Source organism: Centroberyx affinis, unplaced genomic scaffold, assembly GCF_046629955.1.
Source record: "Centroberyx affinis isolate AG114_WGS23_722 - 3 ecotype Tasmania unplaced genomic scaffold, CSIRO-AGI_Caff_v1 ptg004316l_1, whole genome shotgun sequence".
In the NCBI taxonomy this organism is placed as follows: Eukaryota; Metazoa; Chordata; class Actinopteri; order Beryciformes; family Berycidae; genus Centroberyx; species Centroberyx affinis.
In genome coordinates this window covers 39,373-56,977 of record NW_027282026.1, presented here as the reverse complement: position 1 = coordinate 56,977, position 17,605 = coordinate 39,373, and the positions used below count along the sequence as shown (strand labels likewise).

Below are 17,605 nucleotides of genomic sequence, written 5' to 3'. Positions count from 1 at the left end.
GAGACTGAGCAGGACTAACGTTGTGTTCCACTGCAAGCTTAGTTGTGAACAACTCAGTGTGAACACACAGTAAGAGAGAGAGCAAGAGAGCAAGAATGAGTATAATCTCTGTAAAGCTTGAACAAATACCATAGGAAACTAGTGCAAGAGACAAGTTTTCACTGTTGTCTACCTGTTGGCGCATAATTTGTACCATACCAATATTGCATAGCTGCTTGCTATTGGAGAGCTACCTGTGAATGTAATTATATGTTGACATACTTTTGTAAAAGACACTGTGGATGTTATTGTTCTGCAGACAAATAAAGACAAGTGACCTTATGGTCTGAAAGAGAGTATGTTTCATTGTTATCTAGCATTCTCATACATACAAACAAGGAAACGGTCTTGTCTTATAACTGTACTCTGTGTACTACAGTTGTGTTTAGTTTAAGTGATAAAATAGTCCTCCGGATCTTATATCAGCAGTAATAGGAAAAGACCTTTCCAGTTTGATATAAGAGTAAACAGCTGATAATGCAACCAACACTACTCAGACCCACCATTCTGCATGTACAAAGGTAACTATCCGTGGTGTTTTTCTATTTTAAATGAAATATGAAGACAATATTGGAGATTTGTTGGTTTTGATAATACATGACTGGAGAGTGTTTTTTTATCTCAAGGATATGCATGATTCCACCTTGACATATTGGAGCCCAACGGTTGAACATCAGTTTGCATCTTGGCATTTCATCAATCTCTACCCTCCTTTTGACTTTGTGTTATTATATTACTGTGTAAATATTACTCTGGCAGGGCCGGTTCATGGTCCCGAGGCCCCTGGGCACATGTTTTTCGTGCCCCCCCCCCCCGGTGGCAGACCCATTATTCTACATTAAACAATAAGGGCGCTTCAGCTTAAAAAAAATTTAGTTAATTAAAAATTAATTTTGTTAAAAGTAGAGTTGGGAGAGGTTTCGTGAGTTGAATTTTGTTGCTTTATTTTGTACTAGTACTTCCTCACTTGGTTTCTTCGTTATGGTTTTCGTATTTCGGTTAATTTTTGCAAACTAGTGCAAAGGCTTTTTTCCCTTAGGAGCTTCTTTAATCGCCAGTTCATTTTCCCCCATAGGGCCCTCGCGGTCAGCTTGCACTGTATGTGCTGAGGGCCCTGGTGTTCAACATCCTTTGGCAGCTTTGGGCCGTGGCCCGCGGGGCCTGAGGCTTCGGAGGCCCCTGGCAGTCCGAGGCCCCAGGGCACTGGCCCCACTGGCCCGGTCCATAATCCAGCCTTGTACTCTGATGCAGATATGCAAACCTTTTCCAAAAGTTTGTTTTCCTTTTTTTAATCACAGGGTTAGGGTTAGCTAACCCAATTGACATTGTCTTGAGGTCAACCATTATTTCTCGATTACTTATCATTCGCAGTGGCAATGGTGTGTGTGCATTGCCTTATCGGTGTGATTAGAATAACGTAATGGTAGAATGTCAGTCCACCTGTATAAAAGAGGACTCGTGCCTGTCTGGTTACTCAGCTTTTGGAGGCTACAGGTGAGTCCGAGTCCACTAATGACTTCACTAATATTGTAGAAGTTCAGGTTGAACGGTTCTGCAGTGTATTTTGGCTTAGCGATGTGACTTTGCGTGTTGCTTGACTGAAATGTGTCATCTTCCACAGTTGACAGCAGAGCAGAGACCATGAAGTGGGCCGTTGTTGTGTGTGCCATGGTGGCACTGTCCGAGTGCCTCGTCCAGTAAGTCAGTCTGACCGCTCCGACTGGTTCCTCACAAGTTACACAGCACTGCTTTGAATGTCCACAAGTCCACAAGCCATGCTACTTGATCAGTCTTACTACAAAAAGTTATCACCTCTTCTGAAATAACTGTAGAAATTAAGAGCATAAATTACATCCATGACACTTTTATTAACAGGTGTTAGGTCTGTCTTTATGTACTCTATTTGAGAGGGAATTTGATTTTAACTGACGACAGCTGGGTCATAGTCAGATTTATGGCTCTGTCATATTTCCTCAAATACCAACAGTGAGAGGTTTCAGGAGGAAAGACACACCAGCAAAGACCTCTTAACAGGTCAATAATAGCACAGAATTCAGATCATTCAAGTTGCTCCCTTTGGTGTATCCCAGGATCCCTCTGGAGAAGGGCAAGTCTGCCAGGGAGGTCCTGGAGGAGCAGGGTCTGTGGGAGGAGTACAGGAAGACGTTCCCCTACAACCCCACCCTCAAATTCGACCAGAGTTTCGCCGTGGGCGATGAGTCCATGACCAACGACGCTGACGTAAGTAACGGCTGCTGAGGCTGGATGGATGAATGAATGGAAGTAAAGATGGATGGATGGATGTTATGGTGAAGCCGACTTTCACGCATGGCCTATTTGGTCACGTCTAGTTTATTGAAGAACCTCTGCATCTTCTCCTGTTCTCCAGCTGGCTTACTACGGAATCATCTCCATTGGAACTCCTCCTCAGTCCTTCAAGGTGGTCTTTGACACCGGCTCCTCCAACCTGTGGGTGCCATCCATCTACTGCAACAGCCCAGCCTGCAGTATGTTAAACAATGAATGCATACACATCTATACACATATAATACATGGATGGTAGATGGTTGGACTGAGATTTTAAGTTAGGAGAGTTTTGCAGTCTTGTTTCTTTCACCAAAGGGATATTTGGAACTGTGCTTTGAAAAGTGCCACATAAAGATGATAATTTTGTTATTCTAAACTACATGTAGTGAGTGTATATCAGTACACATTACTTACCCTTTTCACCTCTGTTCTCCCTCAGACAACCATGACAAGTTTAACCCCGGCACCAGCAGCACCTACAGACACAACGGCAGTCCTCTCAGCATCCGCTACGGCACTGGCAGCATGACCGGCATCCTGGGATACGACACTGTGACGGTGAGGAATAAAAGCATACAGTAACACCTTGACCTGTACTGGGAGATGAATGTCCATTCACTGTGTTGACACATTTGATTATTACTTTGTCCCAGCACATTCAAAGTGAAAGGTATAGTGATTTCCTCATGATGAAATACGAATATATGTATCAGTTGGCCTTAAGACTAATACAGTAGTTCATACTTCTGCATATTGTGGATTACCACTTTAAAGATCCGACTGTGAATCCACATTACAATCCCTTTGTTGTCTCGGTGTCTGGCTGTCAGGTGGGTGGACTCCCTGTGCGAAACCAGATCTTCGGAATGAGTGAGACTGAAGCTCCCTTCATGCAGTACATGCGTGCTGACGGCATCCTGGGCCTGGCCTACCCACGCCTGTCCGCCTCCGGTGCCACGCCTGTCTTCGACAACATGATGAAGGAGGGCCTGGTCAACCAGGACCTCTTCTCCGTTTACCTGAGCTCGTAAGGACAGGGAGAACTTTGCAGTATGATGTCTAACGGAAGGATTTCTGGAAAAGTCACAGTTTATTTATAGAGTTCTTTTTGAAGAAACAAGCTCTCTCTCCTTCCTCTGTAGTCACGCTCAGGGAGGCAGTGTGGTGACCTTCGGTGGTATTGACCCCAGCCATTACCAGGGCCAAATCACCTGGATCCCCCTCTCCAATGAGCTGTACTGGCAGATCACAGTGGACAGGTAAGACCAGAGATACACCAGCACAGGTCTTCAGAACAAAGCGATATTACAGGCAATGTGCAATTTTGCTTGATGCGTGCCGTATGTCTTCCAGCGTCACTGTCAATGGTCAGGTTGTGGCCTGCAATGGCGGTTGCCAGGCTATTGTGGACACTGGCACCTCTCTGATCGTCGGACCCCAGAGCTCCATCTCCAGCATCAACAGCTGGGTGGGAGCTACAAGTCAGAACAGAGACGTAAGTGCCAGCTGGGATGTGTGGGGGGTGGGCTGGATGAGATCTCTGCAGCCTGAAATGAAAGATGAATAACACAACAAATATTGATACACTTTCTTCCCTTTCTTTTTCCCTTTCTTCCCTCTCCCATCCTCTCTCTCCTTGTCCTCTCAGTATGTTGTTAACTGTAACAGCATTTCTCAAATGCCTGATGTGACTTTCCACATCCACGGACAGGAATTCACCATCCCATCCTCTGCCTATGTCCGCCAGGTAAGTGTGTGTGTCTATGTGTGTGTGTGTGTGTGTGTGTGTGTGATCACCTCACCATACTCCACCTCCACCATACTTCACGTAACATCTCCTCCTCCTCCCTCCCACAGTCTCAGTACTTCGGCTGCCGCACCGGCTTCGGCAATGGAGGCAGCAGCCTGTGGATCCTGGGTGACGTCTTCATCAGACAGTATTATTCTGTCTTCAACAGAGCCCAGAACATGGTGGGCCTGGCCAAGGCTGTCTAGGCTAGATAATCAAACCAAGATCACCTGGATGAATCGTCCGAGAGCCACGCAACAAAGATATATGCATCCTAGTGCAATAATGCCATTTTCCGACATGCGTGCATGTCAGTAGTGCTGTGATGAGTAATGTAACGCCTGAGACTGAAAGCTATCCTCTATCCTATAACAGATTTCTATAAGAAATTTCTTCAAAAGCAATAAAATGAGTTGAAGCATCTTGACTGGTGTAGTGGCTTTGTGTTTCAGTCGTACTATAAGGAGAGAGGGATGTAGGTTTGTGACAATGATGAGCTAATATCTCGCTCAAGATAGCAACGCATGCATGGGAACAAATCACAAAGAATCTTATGATATGAAGACATTACACATGAAACCCTAACCCTAACCCTAACCCTATGCATGCAATAAAACACCATTGTGTAGTAGGTTCTTGTGCATATGTTCACTCTATTGTCATATTAAAGACCCTATGAAATGGCATAGTTACCTCCTTTGATTTGATATTAAAACAAGATGTTGGGGTGGGAAAACCCCTCCAAACTATTTACTATACTATCCTCCTTCCTCCGTACTATAGTGTCAGTCTTGTGATGATTAGCATGCCTAGATAAGATGAAACTTGTGATGGTTTGATCCCCCACAAGAAGAAAGATATATGTATTTGCTCTATGTCTTACCATTGTTCCTCATTCATACACTTTGTCCTGGACTTGTGTTTATCAAGCATGTCAGACTCTGAGTGTCTAACGTTAATTTTTTGATAAATTATTGATAATTACGTTACCTGAGTGTTTACCTATAGGGTAACACAAATAAAATGTTGGGTAAAAACCTCATACCTCCAAAATGTCAATTCAGGAGCAAGAAAAACTGTTATTTTTAACTTGACTACCATGCTTATTTGAGTTTATCCAATGGATTGTGAATGGTCTTTTTAAACCCAGCGATCGCAGAATTTTAAATTTGGAGAACTAAAACCTGTTATCTTTAGTCAGCACACTGTGCTGTTGATCCACATCCACTGGCCCGTGCAAAGATGTGTTGTACTTACAGATAAGCTCGGGGGTTTTCCACAGACTTATAAATACACGCAACTATGAAGTTTCACTGCACTCAGTTTCACCCCGACATGACAACACAGGTAAATCCATTATCAAACATTCAGGTCAAAAGAGGTTCTATTGTAAGCTGATTTGGTTGGGTTTGGGCTGCTCAATAACAAATACCTGTGAGACTTACTTGTTTCGCACTTACTGTGGGAATTACTGTGCATTTGTCAAGAACGGTATGTCATTTACATATTGCTTTTTCCTTTTTCCTCCCGATAAGGGAGGAAAGACAACTTCTCATCTCCAAGTCTCTTTATTACAGAAAACGTCCACCACACCAACTCTCTACTGCTTCACTGTCAAAACCTAAGGACAGAAGGATTGAGGCGGGGCTGGAAATTACCTTGGCAAGGTGAGCAGTGTTTCTCCAAACCGTTGATGTTTAAGTCCCTTCTCTTTCATGACAATTTATTCATTTTGAGCTACAAATTGCTGTATTTTGTAAAAGATTTGCAAGGTGAGTTGTACATGTATGTACAACTCACCTTGCAATTCACCCCCTCCATCAACACTTTTAAATCCAGGTTAAAAACTCATTTCTACTCCTTAGCGTTCGAATCCTCCTGACTGCTCTGTGGGTATAGGTGTGTGTGATCATGTATGTATGTATGTGTGTGTATACACTTGTTGTTGCCCTGTTTTTGATTTCTGTGTACTCTTATTCATTGTATTTAATATGTTTTGTTTCTTTCATTGTGTGCCCACTGTCTGGCATCTTTGCACTGTACAGCACTTTGGTCAACTACAGTTTTTGTATGTTTTTAAATGTGCTCTACAAATAAACTTGACTTGACTTGACTAGAATTTCAGATGGCTGTGGTTGTAGACCAAGGACAGAAAGGAGAAAGATCTGGCTCCTCTAACTGGATGTCAGGACTCCCAGATAAACTTCAGAACATCCCCCTGTGGAATCTGGCTATACCAGGTATGATGTTGAAATGGCATTATTGATTACAGTGTTACTGTATTGTACACTTGCCAGTTGTTACACTGTACCGATCTATTAAACAATCTAGAACATTAAAACAGTGATATTGTTATGAAGCCTGTGTGTGTGTGTCTGTGTGTGTTTGATCATTCCTAGGTAGCCATGACACAATGACTTATGACTTGGACGTAAACTCACATATAATGGAGCCTGATCAGTTGAAACGATGGGACAACCTTCCTTGTGTACATAAAATAATATACAAGTGGGCCGTCACTCAGGTCAGAGTAATTCATATCTTGTGAGTGTCTGCTGTATTTGTGTGTGTGCAAGAAAGGGAGTGTTGTTTGTCTGTCATATCATTGTGCTGGTTTGTGATACAGGAGGCGACCATCACAGAACAACTGGATGCAGGGGTTCGCTACTTTGACCTGAGAATCGCTCGCAAACCAAACGACAGCGACCCCACCAGGCTGTTCTTCTACCACGGTCTGTACACACAGACTGATGTGGAGGTGACGCTGGCGATGAAAATGTCACACATACTCTCATTATTAACACAATATGCCGCTTTGGGAGAACATTTTCATCTTTCAGCAATGCACACCTCCATAAAAGTTCAGGAGCAGGTGAAGGAATTGATGAAGGTTGACACCTTCATCAATAGCTGCTCTGTGGATAAACTGCCACCACTGGAATGTGGGATTTTTATCCCCAGCTCTCAATATGGATAACTGCAAACAGGAAAAATAATTACTTGTCAAGTTAGATCCAGAACACAGAATGAACGAGTACACATGTCATGCGGGCACCCCTTGGGTCAGTCAGTAACAAGATGCATCATCGCTCCAAGTTTCATCAAAATTGGACTGGTGATGCAGCAGTTATGGCCTTGCAACGTTTTTGACCGGTAAATACAGCGTCACCATCAGGCAAATTAGTGTAATGTTTTTAAAAGCCAAAATACAAAATGCATCATCCCTCCAGTTTTGTCAAAATCAGACCAGTGGTGTCTGAAATATCTCATTTGAGGTAAAAATTTGGACCATTCATGAACTCTTATGCACAAAAAATGCAAAAGATCCACCAAAGTGAACTATCCCTATAACATATTTTTTCCTTTGATTCAACTGAAATTATATATCAAGCAAAATATACTGTATATCTTCATTTGACCCTTCCTGTATGAGAGAGTCACTGTTTCTCTATGTCCATCTCTATGTGTGTGTCAGAGTGTTCTCAGTGTTATAAATGACTGGGCAGAGAGGCACCCTAAAGAGATCCTGATCCTGGCTTTATCCCACTTCAAAGAGATGCAAGAGCTACTCCACAACCATCTGATCAACTTCATCAAGACCCTGTTTGGAGCCAAACTCTTCCATACAGGGGTACAGTATTATAGAATAACTTCATGCCTCTGAATAGAGATGTGGCTGGTTTATTGAAATGGATGAGTCTAACATATCACATCATGAAATACTAAAGTCAAGTACTATGACCTTTCAAATAAAAATGAAAGAAATACACAAGCTAAAAACAAAAAAAATAAGCTAAATAAATAAAACGATTAATTAAAAACACTCTTCATCTTGCATATAACAGGAAACCCCTACTCTGAAATGCTGCTGGGAATCAGGGAGAAACGTCATAATCTCATATGATTATAAAGCAAATCAGCACCCAGAGTTATGGATGAATCTAACATACTACTATGGGCGAAGTATGGACTCTGCAGAAATTGAATCACAACTGGATGACAAATTGAAACTTGGGAGGCCTCTCAACTGTGAGTTTTCTATGGTCCTGTAGCTCAGTGAGTTGAGCATGGTACTAATAATGCCAGAGTGGGTTTAATTCCCACTGAGTTGCATTGCAGTGTTATTTAAAATGTAGGCTATAGCTATTTCTATGCTGTTTTGGTAAATGAGAAAGAGATTGCTGAGCTTTGCCCTCCATGATTGGCAGGTTTCTTCATCTGCGGTTTGAATCTGACTCTGCCGGAGAATGTCGAAGTAGTCAAGTACATCCTCCGCCCCTGTAACACCCTGGCCAAGGCCACACTGAGGAGTCTGCCAACGCTGCTGGAGTGGGTGAAAAAGCAAACTCCAGGAGCCGGCGAAACATGTGTGAACATCATCGCCTCAGACTTGGTGAATCGTGACGACTTTGTCTCCACTGTTATCAAGCTCAATGATTAAATGCTGTAAACACATTTGAAACTACTGTGGGAAACACACATCTCCTCTGGCCATCATACACACACACACACACACACACACACACACACACACACACACACACATTCACACACAATCAGAACGGCCTCAGATTGTTTGGCACAATGTAACAAGAACATATTAAAGGGAGAAAAATTGAGGACTCCTTTGTTTAGTGAAGTCGTTTGCATAGGTTTCTTTTCATGTGCTCTCTTTGGTATGAGGATATAATCAAATCGCACGCACGCATGCACACACACACACACACACACACGCACGCTTCTGAAAGTGATTGTTATTAGTGATCCTCTCTTGTTACAGCGCCATCATGTGTCAAAATTATATAACTGCAATAAAGTAAGGCCCTTCTACCTGCTGAGTGTTTTGGTTGGTCTGACGGTCTGACAAAGTAGCTTAAGTAAGCAACACACCGGTCAACTTGCACTGGCTGTTGGATTAAGATGTTAAGACTAGCATGGGGGCGGTCGGCGTCAAAAAATAGCCGTGTGGAGCCTGCTCGCCTGCTAAGTATAGCTTTTTTGGGAGCGGACAGTCCACAACAGATCCCGGAGTGTAATATCAGGGGTGTCGCACAAACTCCTCACCCGCCAGCAAGCGACAGGTCCCCGCTTCTCCATCCCCCGCCGGCCCGCTACCGCTTCAGGTAAAGTCACGGCTAGTAGCCAGCTGTCAGCTAATAGCTAACTAGATTGACATGTAGCAAGCATGCTTGCTGGTAGCATGATAGCTACTGTGAAGTTACTGTATCGCCTGCCCAGTTATGTGCCCTTCTCGTATGTAGAGAGGAGAGTAACGCAAAACTCCATTGAAAAATCTGACAATTTAATGCGTCCCTTGGCAAAGGTACATGTCCCATAACATATGACTTAAGACCGAAGTTTTAGGATGCACTTTTCAATTCGGCATACATATAATTCACCAAGCAACACTCGTTTTCAAGAAAATGACAACTTCAAGAACAGGTTCACCATTGAGTAAACCAGTGTAAACAAATAATAAATGTTTAAAATGGTATTCAAATACATGCTTGTTGGTGGATTATATGTATGCCGAATTTAAATGTGTTTCCTAACAATCCAGAAAATGTATTGCGTCATATTTTCTGAGTTAACGTTATGTGACTTGTCACGTAAGTATGGTCACATAACAGATTTTTTAATGGAGTTTGGCGTGTCTTTCCAGAGAAGACGGTATGGCCAGTCTCAATATACTGTACTGTCTGTGGTATGGCTTATGTATGGCTAACTAACTAACAGCTACTTGATAACCATGTGCTATACAGTGTATTCTGGCTAAATAGATGGTAACTCGCGTTACTGCATGACAGTAACGTTAATTGCTAACTGGTAGCATATTAGCTACTGTAGTCATCAATAAACTTCAGGCAATGAAGACTGGGTAATGCTGCTAGCCAATAGGTAACCTACGCTATTTTATGCTGATGTGCGTTCAGGCAGCTAACGTTAATGTACTTACATCATGCACTAAATGTTGTTGCTTTTGCATTGTGTTACAGACCGGTGCTTAGCTCGCTACAGTATTATATACATGTTAGTACTGTAGCTATGTTTTAATTAGCTTGCTTGCTAATGTCAGTTTTGACAGCTGGCAGATTGACAACTGCTAGTCTAACCCTTTAAATTACGGGCAATTAATTACGCAGTAATGACAGGAAATATCTATCAAGTAACATCCAATAAACTTCAGGCAATGAAGACTAGCAATTGTGCTAATAGGTGACCTATGCTGTCTTATGCAAGGTTTATTTTCAGCCAGCTAATGTAATGTTACATGTACTATGTTGTTGCATTGCTGTGGAATTGTTACACCAGGTGCTTTGCTCGCTACAGTATTATATACATTAGTTGCTAGCTGTTTTAATTAGCTTGCTTGCTATTGTCAGTTTTGACAGCTGGCCAACTACTCTTTAGTCTTTAAGGTAACCCTTCAAATTACAGGCCATTAATTACGCAGTAATGAAAGAAAAAAATGTAATGAAAACTTAGAAAGATGCTGGAGGAGCCTGCTGCACCAGGCTAGAACCAGTAATTTGTGTGTTTTTATGTCCAGTTCATTTGCCAGTTTGAGCATGGCATCGGGAAGCGAAGGGCCACCATCGACCTCTCACAAACACACCAACAGGTTAGCCAAGGAGAGGTCGCCCTACCTGCTGCAACACGCACACAACCCTGTTGACTGGTGAGTGAGTTTAAACTACAGACAGGCACACGCTCTGAAATCTGATAAAACATAGCCTAATTTCATCTTTGTCTTAGGTATCCATGGGGACAAGATGCTTTTGAGAAAGCCAAGAGTGAAGATAAACCCATCTTCCTTTCAGGTAATAGACCTCTATTACACCTGGCATTAACATGCATCTTGGGTGATGGGATTGTAAGTGGACAGAGCAAAAACACTTAAAATCCAGAAATGGTCAGAAATGCATTTGGGAACATTAACAACAAAGTGTAAATGCAATGCTTCTTCAGGCGATCTCAGATGTAATAATAATCCAGCTCAATCATATGTAGACACAATCAGTATACTAGAAGCCTGTCAATACCTGGTGAAAAGGAGGAATTTTAAGTTTTTTTGCACATGATTTCATACCAATTTACTACATTAGTGCTTTTATTGAAATTGAAACATCTCTTTTACCTCTAAATCTCTCTTCCCTGCTGTCCCCTTTCATAGTGGGCTATTCAACGTGCCATTGGTGCCATGTGATGGAGAGGGAGTCTTTTGAGGATGAGGAAATTGGCAGACTCCTTAGTGAGAACTTTGTCTGCATCAAAGTTGACAGAGAGGAGAGACCTGATGTGGACAAGGTCTACATGACATTTGTACAGGTGTGTGTGTGTGTGCGCATATGCGTGAGTGTGCATTTAGGATTTCTTACAAGTGACTCTTGTAGCTATTCTTTGATATCTACCCTTCATGGGCTTGGCTTGCCTGTGTCTCCAGGCAACAAGTGGAGGTGGAGGATGGCCCATGAGTGTGTGGTTGACCCCTGACCTTCGACCTTTCATCGGCGGCACCTACTTCCCTCCCAGAGACCACGGAAGAAGACCAGGACTCCAAACGGTCCTCACCCGAATTATGGAGCAGGTAACAAGACTTCTCCGAAACACAATATTTGGACTATGTTTGTTTTTGGGACGCCTGAATCTGTCTAAATTTTAGAGAGTTTTAGAAGTTATGGTGTCTCTCTTACACAAACATGGATATTATTGGATTGGATTGGATGAAATGTTAATGATGTCCTTGGGGAAATTGGGAGAGTAGCAGCAGCAGAGAATAATAATAAGACAAATAGAGTACTGACGATAAATCAGTTACACCAATTGAAAACAGTTTGAAACGTGCAACTGTGCGTGTTAAGCCATTCACATGATCAGGTGTCCAGATGGGAGAACATATATAGAAATGTGTGCAGACACACAAATGTGCATTATAAGCGTCGTAAGATATTGATGTGGGTTATGTTAGGCTGGGGATACTTGAGATGGCTTTTAGGCTGATTACAGCCACAACTTGTCCATCATGACTGATTTTCGGATCGGAACGGAACAAGATCACACTAGTTTGGGGATGACGCACAGATGATCTTGTAGTGTGTGAGGATTTGAATCTCTTGTCTCCTAATTAGTTGGTACCATTAACATTATTTCAAACATGTTTGATTTTTATGGCTCGAATCTGGGCAAGACTGAGCCCGGCTATAACCAATGAGAGTTGAGCACGGGAGAAGGAAAAAATACAGGAAGTGTCTCCTCCACATTTGTTTTGGTTGCGTGTTGTACCCAACTCATTGTTGTGTATGTTCCCCCAATCCAACTCATCGTCAAGCCTGTGTTCCCCAAATCAACTCATTGTCAGGTGTGTGCACCTCTACGATGCAATACAAATAAAAAACTGCAAATGCCAGTCATAAGTGTGTGATGTCCACTCTTTTCTCTTTTCAGTCATCTAGTGTGTCCCCAGCCTGCTGGTTGCCTCTTGGTCATCAATGTTTATGTTGATGTATGACTTATGTTCCTCAGTGGCAGAATAACCGTCCTGCTTTGGAGTCTAGTGGGGAGAGAGTCCTAGAAGCTCTGAAGAAAGGGACGGCCGTCATTGCAAACCCAGGGGAGAGTCCTCCTCTGGCCCCAGACGTTGCTAATCGCTGCTTCCAGCAGTTGGCCCATTCCTATGAGGAGGAGTATGGAGGCTTCAGAGATGCTCCCAAGTTCCCCACACCAGGTAGAGACACTAAGAGCCATAGTGGTCGTCTCTCTGGCTTTCAACCATGCTGGACCTGTTTCAGTACTGTTCAACTGACTGTCTATCTCTCTCTTGCTTTCTCTCCCCCACCTCTCTCTCCCCCTCCCACCCTCTCTCCTCTGTCACCACAACTCCCTCCCTCCCCCCATAGTGAATCTGATGTTCCTCATGTCATACTGGTCTGTGAATCGCTCCACCTCAGAAGGGGTCGAGGCTCTCCAGATGACCCTGCACACACTCCGCATGATGGCGCTGGGAGGCATCCACGACCACGTGGCGCAGGTTAATACACACACACACACACACACACACACACACACACACACAATTGCATGTGTATGTCTGTGTATGAACATGAACTTGTGTGCTATTCTGATTTGTGCAATACTCTCTTTGAATGCAGTTCAATTCAAATATGCTTTACTGGCATGATAGGAGAGAAACCTATGTTGCAAAAGCATTGTAGTATAGGTTGCTGTAATATTATAGACATTAAGAGATGACTAGTAGTAATTAAACAAATTTCAATTAACACATTAATATTAGTGTTAACAATAATATCTCTCTCTCTCTCACTCTCTCTCTCAGGGTTTCCATCGTTACTCTACAGATTCCTCCTGGCATGTTCCACACTTTGAGAAGATGTTGTATGATCAGGCTCAGCTGGCTGTAGCCTATATAACTGCCTTCCAGGTGTGTGTGTGTGAGAGTGCTTGTGCATGTGTTCTTGTTTCCATATCTGACAGTGTAATCATCCCTCCGTCATTGTATCTCATCCAAGTAATTTATTGCCATATTACTCAGTCAACTAAAACCATCAGGGTGAAACATGGCACACATCCGTTATCTTATTTTGAGACCATCTGCTGTGGCAATATTAAACAAATTCTCTGACAATGACAGGGAATACACTAACACATGCACTCACAGTGACAGTGTTGGGTAGTAAGAGGTTACAGTAATATTACTTTTCCCTGTAAGAAGTAGTGTAATGGACTACTATTTCAATTGCAGTAATAATGCAGCTAACAATAAAAATGCTACTTTTGTTATCAACCCCTGTAAATATCAGACTGAATTATTCAAAAACTGTCCCCAATTCATTTTTTCCCCACAATTTGTCGTCTCCAACTTCTAGTTGATGCACTGACCTATTTTAGATGAAAAAATGTCAGAAAAGTTAACTTTCTCCTGGTGGAAGTGTTCTCACTGCTTTGATTTTATCGAGCACAACGATGAAAATGTCATTAGACATCAACTCTTAATTGGTCTCCCTGATCATTCACAGGAGTAGAAAGTGAGTTATTGTGATTTTTGATGGTAAGAGAAGATGCAATCACCAGTTTTGGGGTTATAACGGGAAAGAAATATAAAGAGTAGTGTAACGATTTACTGCTCCCAGGGAATAATAAGCAAAGCTACATTCCAAATGAGTAATAATCCCAAAGCTGAACAGTGTTTAGCGAGAATGTTGTACTCAGCAGTTGAATTGGATGCCACAGTTTTTAGCGTTTCCTCACGAGTATATGCTTGGCTGGCCTGTTTTCCAGAGTGGACAGAGACTAAACACAGAGAAACGAAAAGTGAATTAGGACGCAAGTATGCAGGCACACACATATACACACACACACTCATGCTAGTGTTTAATGAGGGTATAGAGGCTACCTCAGCACTTGCATTGAATGCCGCAGTTAATATCCAGCATATTAATAATACAGCGGTATTGTTAAGGTTACGTTCAGGTTGAAGTATGGCTCTAAGCAGGTGGGTGCTGTGTATCTTTGTTTTTCCAGGTATCAGGCGAGCTGGTCTTTGCAGATGTGGCCAGGGACATATTGCTCTATGTCTCCAGAGACCTGAGTGACAAGGTGAACCATCTCCTCCCTTGTTAGCAGTTGTGTGAGTGTATGCTTGTGTGTGCGTGTGTGTGCGTGTGTGTGTGTGTGTGTGTGTGTGTGTGTATGTTATTGTACTTATATTCTTATGAGGACCAAATGTCCTCACAAAAGGATAGAGCAATACAAACTGTTGTTACAACACCTGTATGTGTTTGTATAAGAAGCTACATCCACTGCTGACAAAGCACATGCATTAACTGCAGATTCCACCAGGAGATAATCAGTGTGTCTATTGTGTGTGAGTATATGGGCGAGGGCAAGGGGTGGGATCCTTTGACAAATGGCACTTTAAGCCCTTGCTCTCCTCTAAGGGTCAACCCCTATCCCCTCCACCACACAGGCGCGGTGGCCATTTTCTTTTGATTAATGACTTGACAGCACCGAACGGGGCACACAATTAAAACCACGCTCATTGTGATCATTATATTCTCCAAGATTTATTATGTAATTATACGCTAATGAATTACGCCGCAAAGGTAATTTACCACAGATAGTATGTTTCTTTTGTGCTGCGGTGGCAGACGGGGCTTTCCCTCAGCAAGGTAGATGGCTAGAGTTCTCATCATTACCATAGAAATACTATACACTGGGTGTCTGCAGGCCCTGAAAACATCTTAAATGTCTTAAATTATGTTGTCTAAACCCAGAGCCTTAAAAGGTCTGTCTTGGAACAGAGTTGGAAGTAACATTTTAAGACGTAAATTCCGTGTAACATGGTTTCTTGTGAGCTGTTTCTCTGATGAGAATTCAGCCCAGTTCTAGATCTGCAGTTGTTTTCATCTTCACATTGATTTCAATTGCAACACTGGTCCTATATTTCATTCTAACTGGCATTAAAACATGCTTAAAAAGTCTATTATTTAACTTGATGGTACTTGCAGACACCTGTATATAACAGAGCCTCAATAGCCCCATATTGAAGCCAGCCGTGTTGTGCTGACTCAGAGATCGGACGCCTATTCAGAGAACTTTTTCCCTTTGTCCCTCTGATTAAAGTGCCATTAATCAGTCATTTATCAGCTCACTAAGGAGGAAAGTGAACTAGCCTGCACAGTGATGTTGTGATCTTGATTTGATGATGAAACAAAACTATCAGAGCCACCCTCCCTTAAGTGAAGTGCAGTGCCAGCAGTCTGTCATCCCTTTGTACCCATTAGGGTTGGGGGGGGGGGGGGGGATGTGCATGCACGCACGCACACACACACCCCCCCCCCTGGAGGCCACACAGTGCTACCAGTCTAGTACAGTTTACAGCAGATCGTTGTTTTTTTTTAACAAATCATTTAACACATCATCAGTTTTGAGCAATATCTAATTAACAAAAAGAAAAGTTATATTGTGAAAAATGTCACTTTAACTATCAATCTTAACACATTAGCTGCAAATTTACACACAACTTCTACAGTCCTCTTTGTGTATTTTGACATAACTATGTGTCATGAATGAAGCCATGGCACTGTACAGCGTCTGTACCCCCCAAAATTCATAAATCTCTGCATCTCAAACTGTCTGACTTCTAACTAAATAGCAATTCGCCCTCCCCTCCCACCTGCCCCTTTCCTTTCCATTTTGTGGTACAGTCTGGAGGCTTCTACAGTGCGGAGGATGCAGACTCTGTCCCAGCGTCGGGAGGACCAGAGAAGCGGGAGGGGGCTTTCTGCGTCTGGACGGCTTCGGAGGTTCGGGAGCTGCTGCCTGACGCGGTGGAGGGCACCACCGGGGGCGCCACACAGGCTGACATCTTCATGCACCACTATGGGGTCAAGGAGCAAGGCAACGTTGACCTGGAACAGGTGGGTGGTGCTGCATTTTTATATAATAACGTCCAGGGTTGGTATCTGGTCTGGGACCTTTGTTGCATCCTCATAAATTAATAGATAAATAAATAAGAGCTGCACCTATTTACTAAATCGGTTACTAAATTATTTTAGTTATCGATTAATCTTTATTTAACAATTTCATGCCTGCAAATGCAATGGATTCTCTGTGTGTGCAGCTAGGGGTGAGAGGGGTCTTCTTCTTCAACATTGTGTATTTGAATGATTTTCTATTACTAAATACTATTATAACAGTATAAACACCTGTAAACACCTGAGATTTTACATGACCAGATAAATTGAAAGACGTGTTTGTTAACTGGGTTATGCTGACACCGATTATGCTCTTACTCTGATCAAGTCGTTAACATGGCAATTGCTACAGTCAGATTATCCGTTTATTTCCATTAACACTCTCTCCTCCCCTGTATGTTGCCAGGATCCCCATGGGGAGCTGCAGGGCCAGAATGTGCTGATAGTGCGTTATTCGGTGGAGTTGACGGCTGCTCGCTTTGGCATCAGTGTTGAGAAAGTCAACGAGCTACTGGCCTCCGCTAGAGCCAAGATGGCAGAAGTGAGGAAGAGCCGGCCGCGCCCACATCTTGACACCAAGATGCTGGCCTCCTGGAATGGTAAAGTCTAGACAGGTTCACACTTGTACAATGATAATGGTTGTTTGATATTAACGTGAACCTTTTCTCATTCTGCTCCTACCAAGCAAATAAAGCTCAGTCAGTGCATCAATTCCAGCATTAATGGAGTTTTTGCTCATTTCCTACTTTCCCTTACTGTTTTACATCACTGTTAATTACGGTTATCCAGTGCTTTTATCACGATATTTGATATTTTTCCTCATCTTAGTTGTTTTTCAGAGTAAATATTTTTAAATAAACGCTGTCTAGATAATACGAGGTACTCCCAGTAAAAAAGTGGGCAGCAATTTTAAGCCGTAATTGTGTGAAATCTAGCTTTATATTCCATTTAATTTTAGGGAGTATAGCTGGTGGAA

At 42.6% G+C, this 17,605-nt stretch overlaps 3 protein-coding genes across 3 annotated transcripts in view; all 3 read left to right on the top strand.

Moving 5' to 3' along the window:
- Window positions 1-1,680: 1,680 nt before the first annotated feature.
- Window positions 1,681-4,547, top strand: LOC139664562 (pepsin A-like). Its single transcript, XM_071543417.1, has 9 exons — window positions 1,681-1,736; window positions 2,130-2,280; window positions 2,429-2,546; window positions 2,786-2,904; window positions 3,177-3,373; window positions 3,489-3,605; window positions 3,700-3,841; window positions 3,995-4,093; window positions 4,204-4,547. The coding sequence occupies exons 1-9, from the start codon at window positions 1,681-1,683 to the stop codon at window positions 4,339-4,341; spliced, it is 1,137 nt and encodes a 378-aa protein (XP_071399518.1). The 3' UTR covers window positions 4,342-4,547.
- A 1,237-nt stretch (window positions 4,548-5,784) lies between these two features.
- LOC139664563 (PI-PLC X domain-containing protein 1-like) lies at window positions 5,785-8,713 on the top strand. Its single transcript, XM_071543418.1, has 7 exons — window positions 5,785-5,802; window positions 6,253-6,375; window positions 6,535-6,659; window positions 6,762-6,893; window positions 7,611-7,766; window positions 7,981-8,164; window positions 8,344-8,713. Exons 2-7 carry the CDS (start codon window positions 6,261-6,263, stop codon window positions 8,574-8,576), a joined length of 945 nt encoding a protein of 314 aa, XP_071399519.1. The 5' UTR covers window positions 5,785-5,802; window positions 6,253-6,260; the 3' UTR covers window positions 8,577-8,713.
- Window positions 8,714-9,095: 382 nt separating this feature from the next.
- The window catches only part of spata20 (spermatogenesis associated 20), a 40,519-nt gene continuing 32,009 nt past the window's right edge, over window positions 9,096-17,605 (top strand). The window contains exons 1-11 of the mRNA XM_071543416.1: window positions 9,096-9,258; window positions 10,686-10,814; window positions 10,892-10,956; window positions 11,310-11,464; window positions 11,580-11,723; window positions 12,659-12,860; window positions 13,033-13,163; window positions 13,470-13,574; window positions 14,675-14,749; window positions 16,360-16,572; window positions 17,036-17,228. Of these exons, the coding sequence (XP_071399517.1) occupies window positions 10,705-10,814; window positions 10,892-10,956; window positions 11,310-11,464; window positions 11,580-11,723; window positions 12,659-12,860; window positions 13,033-13,163; window positions 13,470-13,574; window positions 14,675-14,749; window positions 16,360-16,572; window positions 17,036-17,228 (1,393 nt within the window). The 5' untranslated portion in view covers window positions 9,096-9,258; window positions 10,686-10,704. The remainder of the gene's footprint in view (window positions 9,259-10,685; window positions 10,815-10,891; window positions 10,957-11,309; window positions 11,465-11,579; window positions 11,724-12,658; window positions 12,861-13,032; window positions 13,164-13,469; window positions 13,575-14,674; window positions 14,750-16,359; window positions 16,573-17,035; window positions 17,229-17,605) is intronic.

Excerpts from the sequence above, each read along its gene's own strand:
- LOC139664562 (XM_071543417.1), top strand. The coding sequence starts at position 1,681 with ATGAAGTGGGCCGTTGTTGTGTGTGCCATGGTGGCACTGTCCGAGTGC. Across the intron at positions 3,606-3,699 it reads TGGCAGATCACAGTGGACAG|CGTCACTGTCAATGGTCAGG; the intron begins GTAAGACCAGAG and ends TATGTCTTCCAG. Across the intron at positions 3,842-3,994 it reads CTACAAGTCAGAACAGAGAC|TATGTTGTTAACTGTAACAG; the intron begins GTAAGTGCCAGC and ends TTGTCCTCTCAG.
- LOC139664563 (XM_071543418.1), top strand. The coding sequence starts at position 6,261 with ATGGCTGTGGTTGTAGACCAAGGACAGAAAGGAGAAAGATCTGGCTCC. Across the intron at positions 6,376-6,534 it reads GTGGAATCTGGCTATACCAG|GTAGCCATGACACAATGACT; the intron begins GTATGATGTTGA and ends GATCATTCCTAG. Across the intron at positions 6,894-7,610 it reads ACACACAGACTGATGTGGAG|AGTGTTCTCAGTGTTATAAA; the intron begins GTGACGCTGGCG and ends TGTGTGTGTCAG.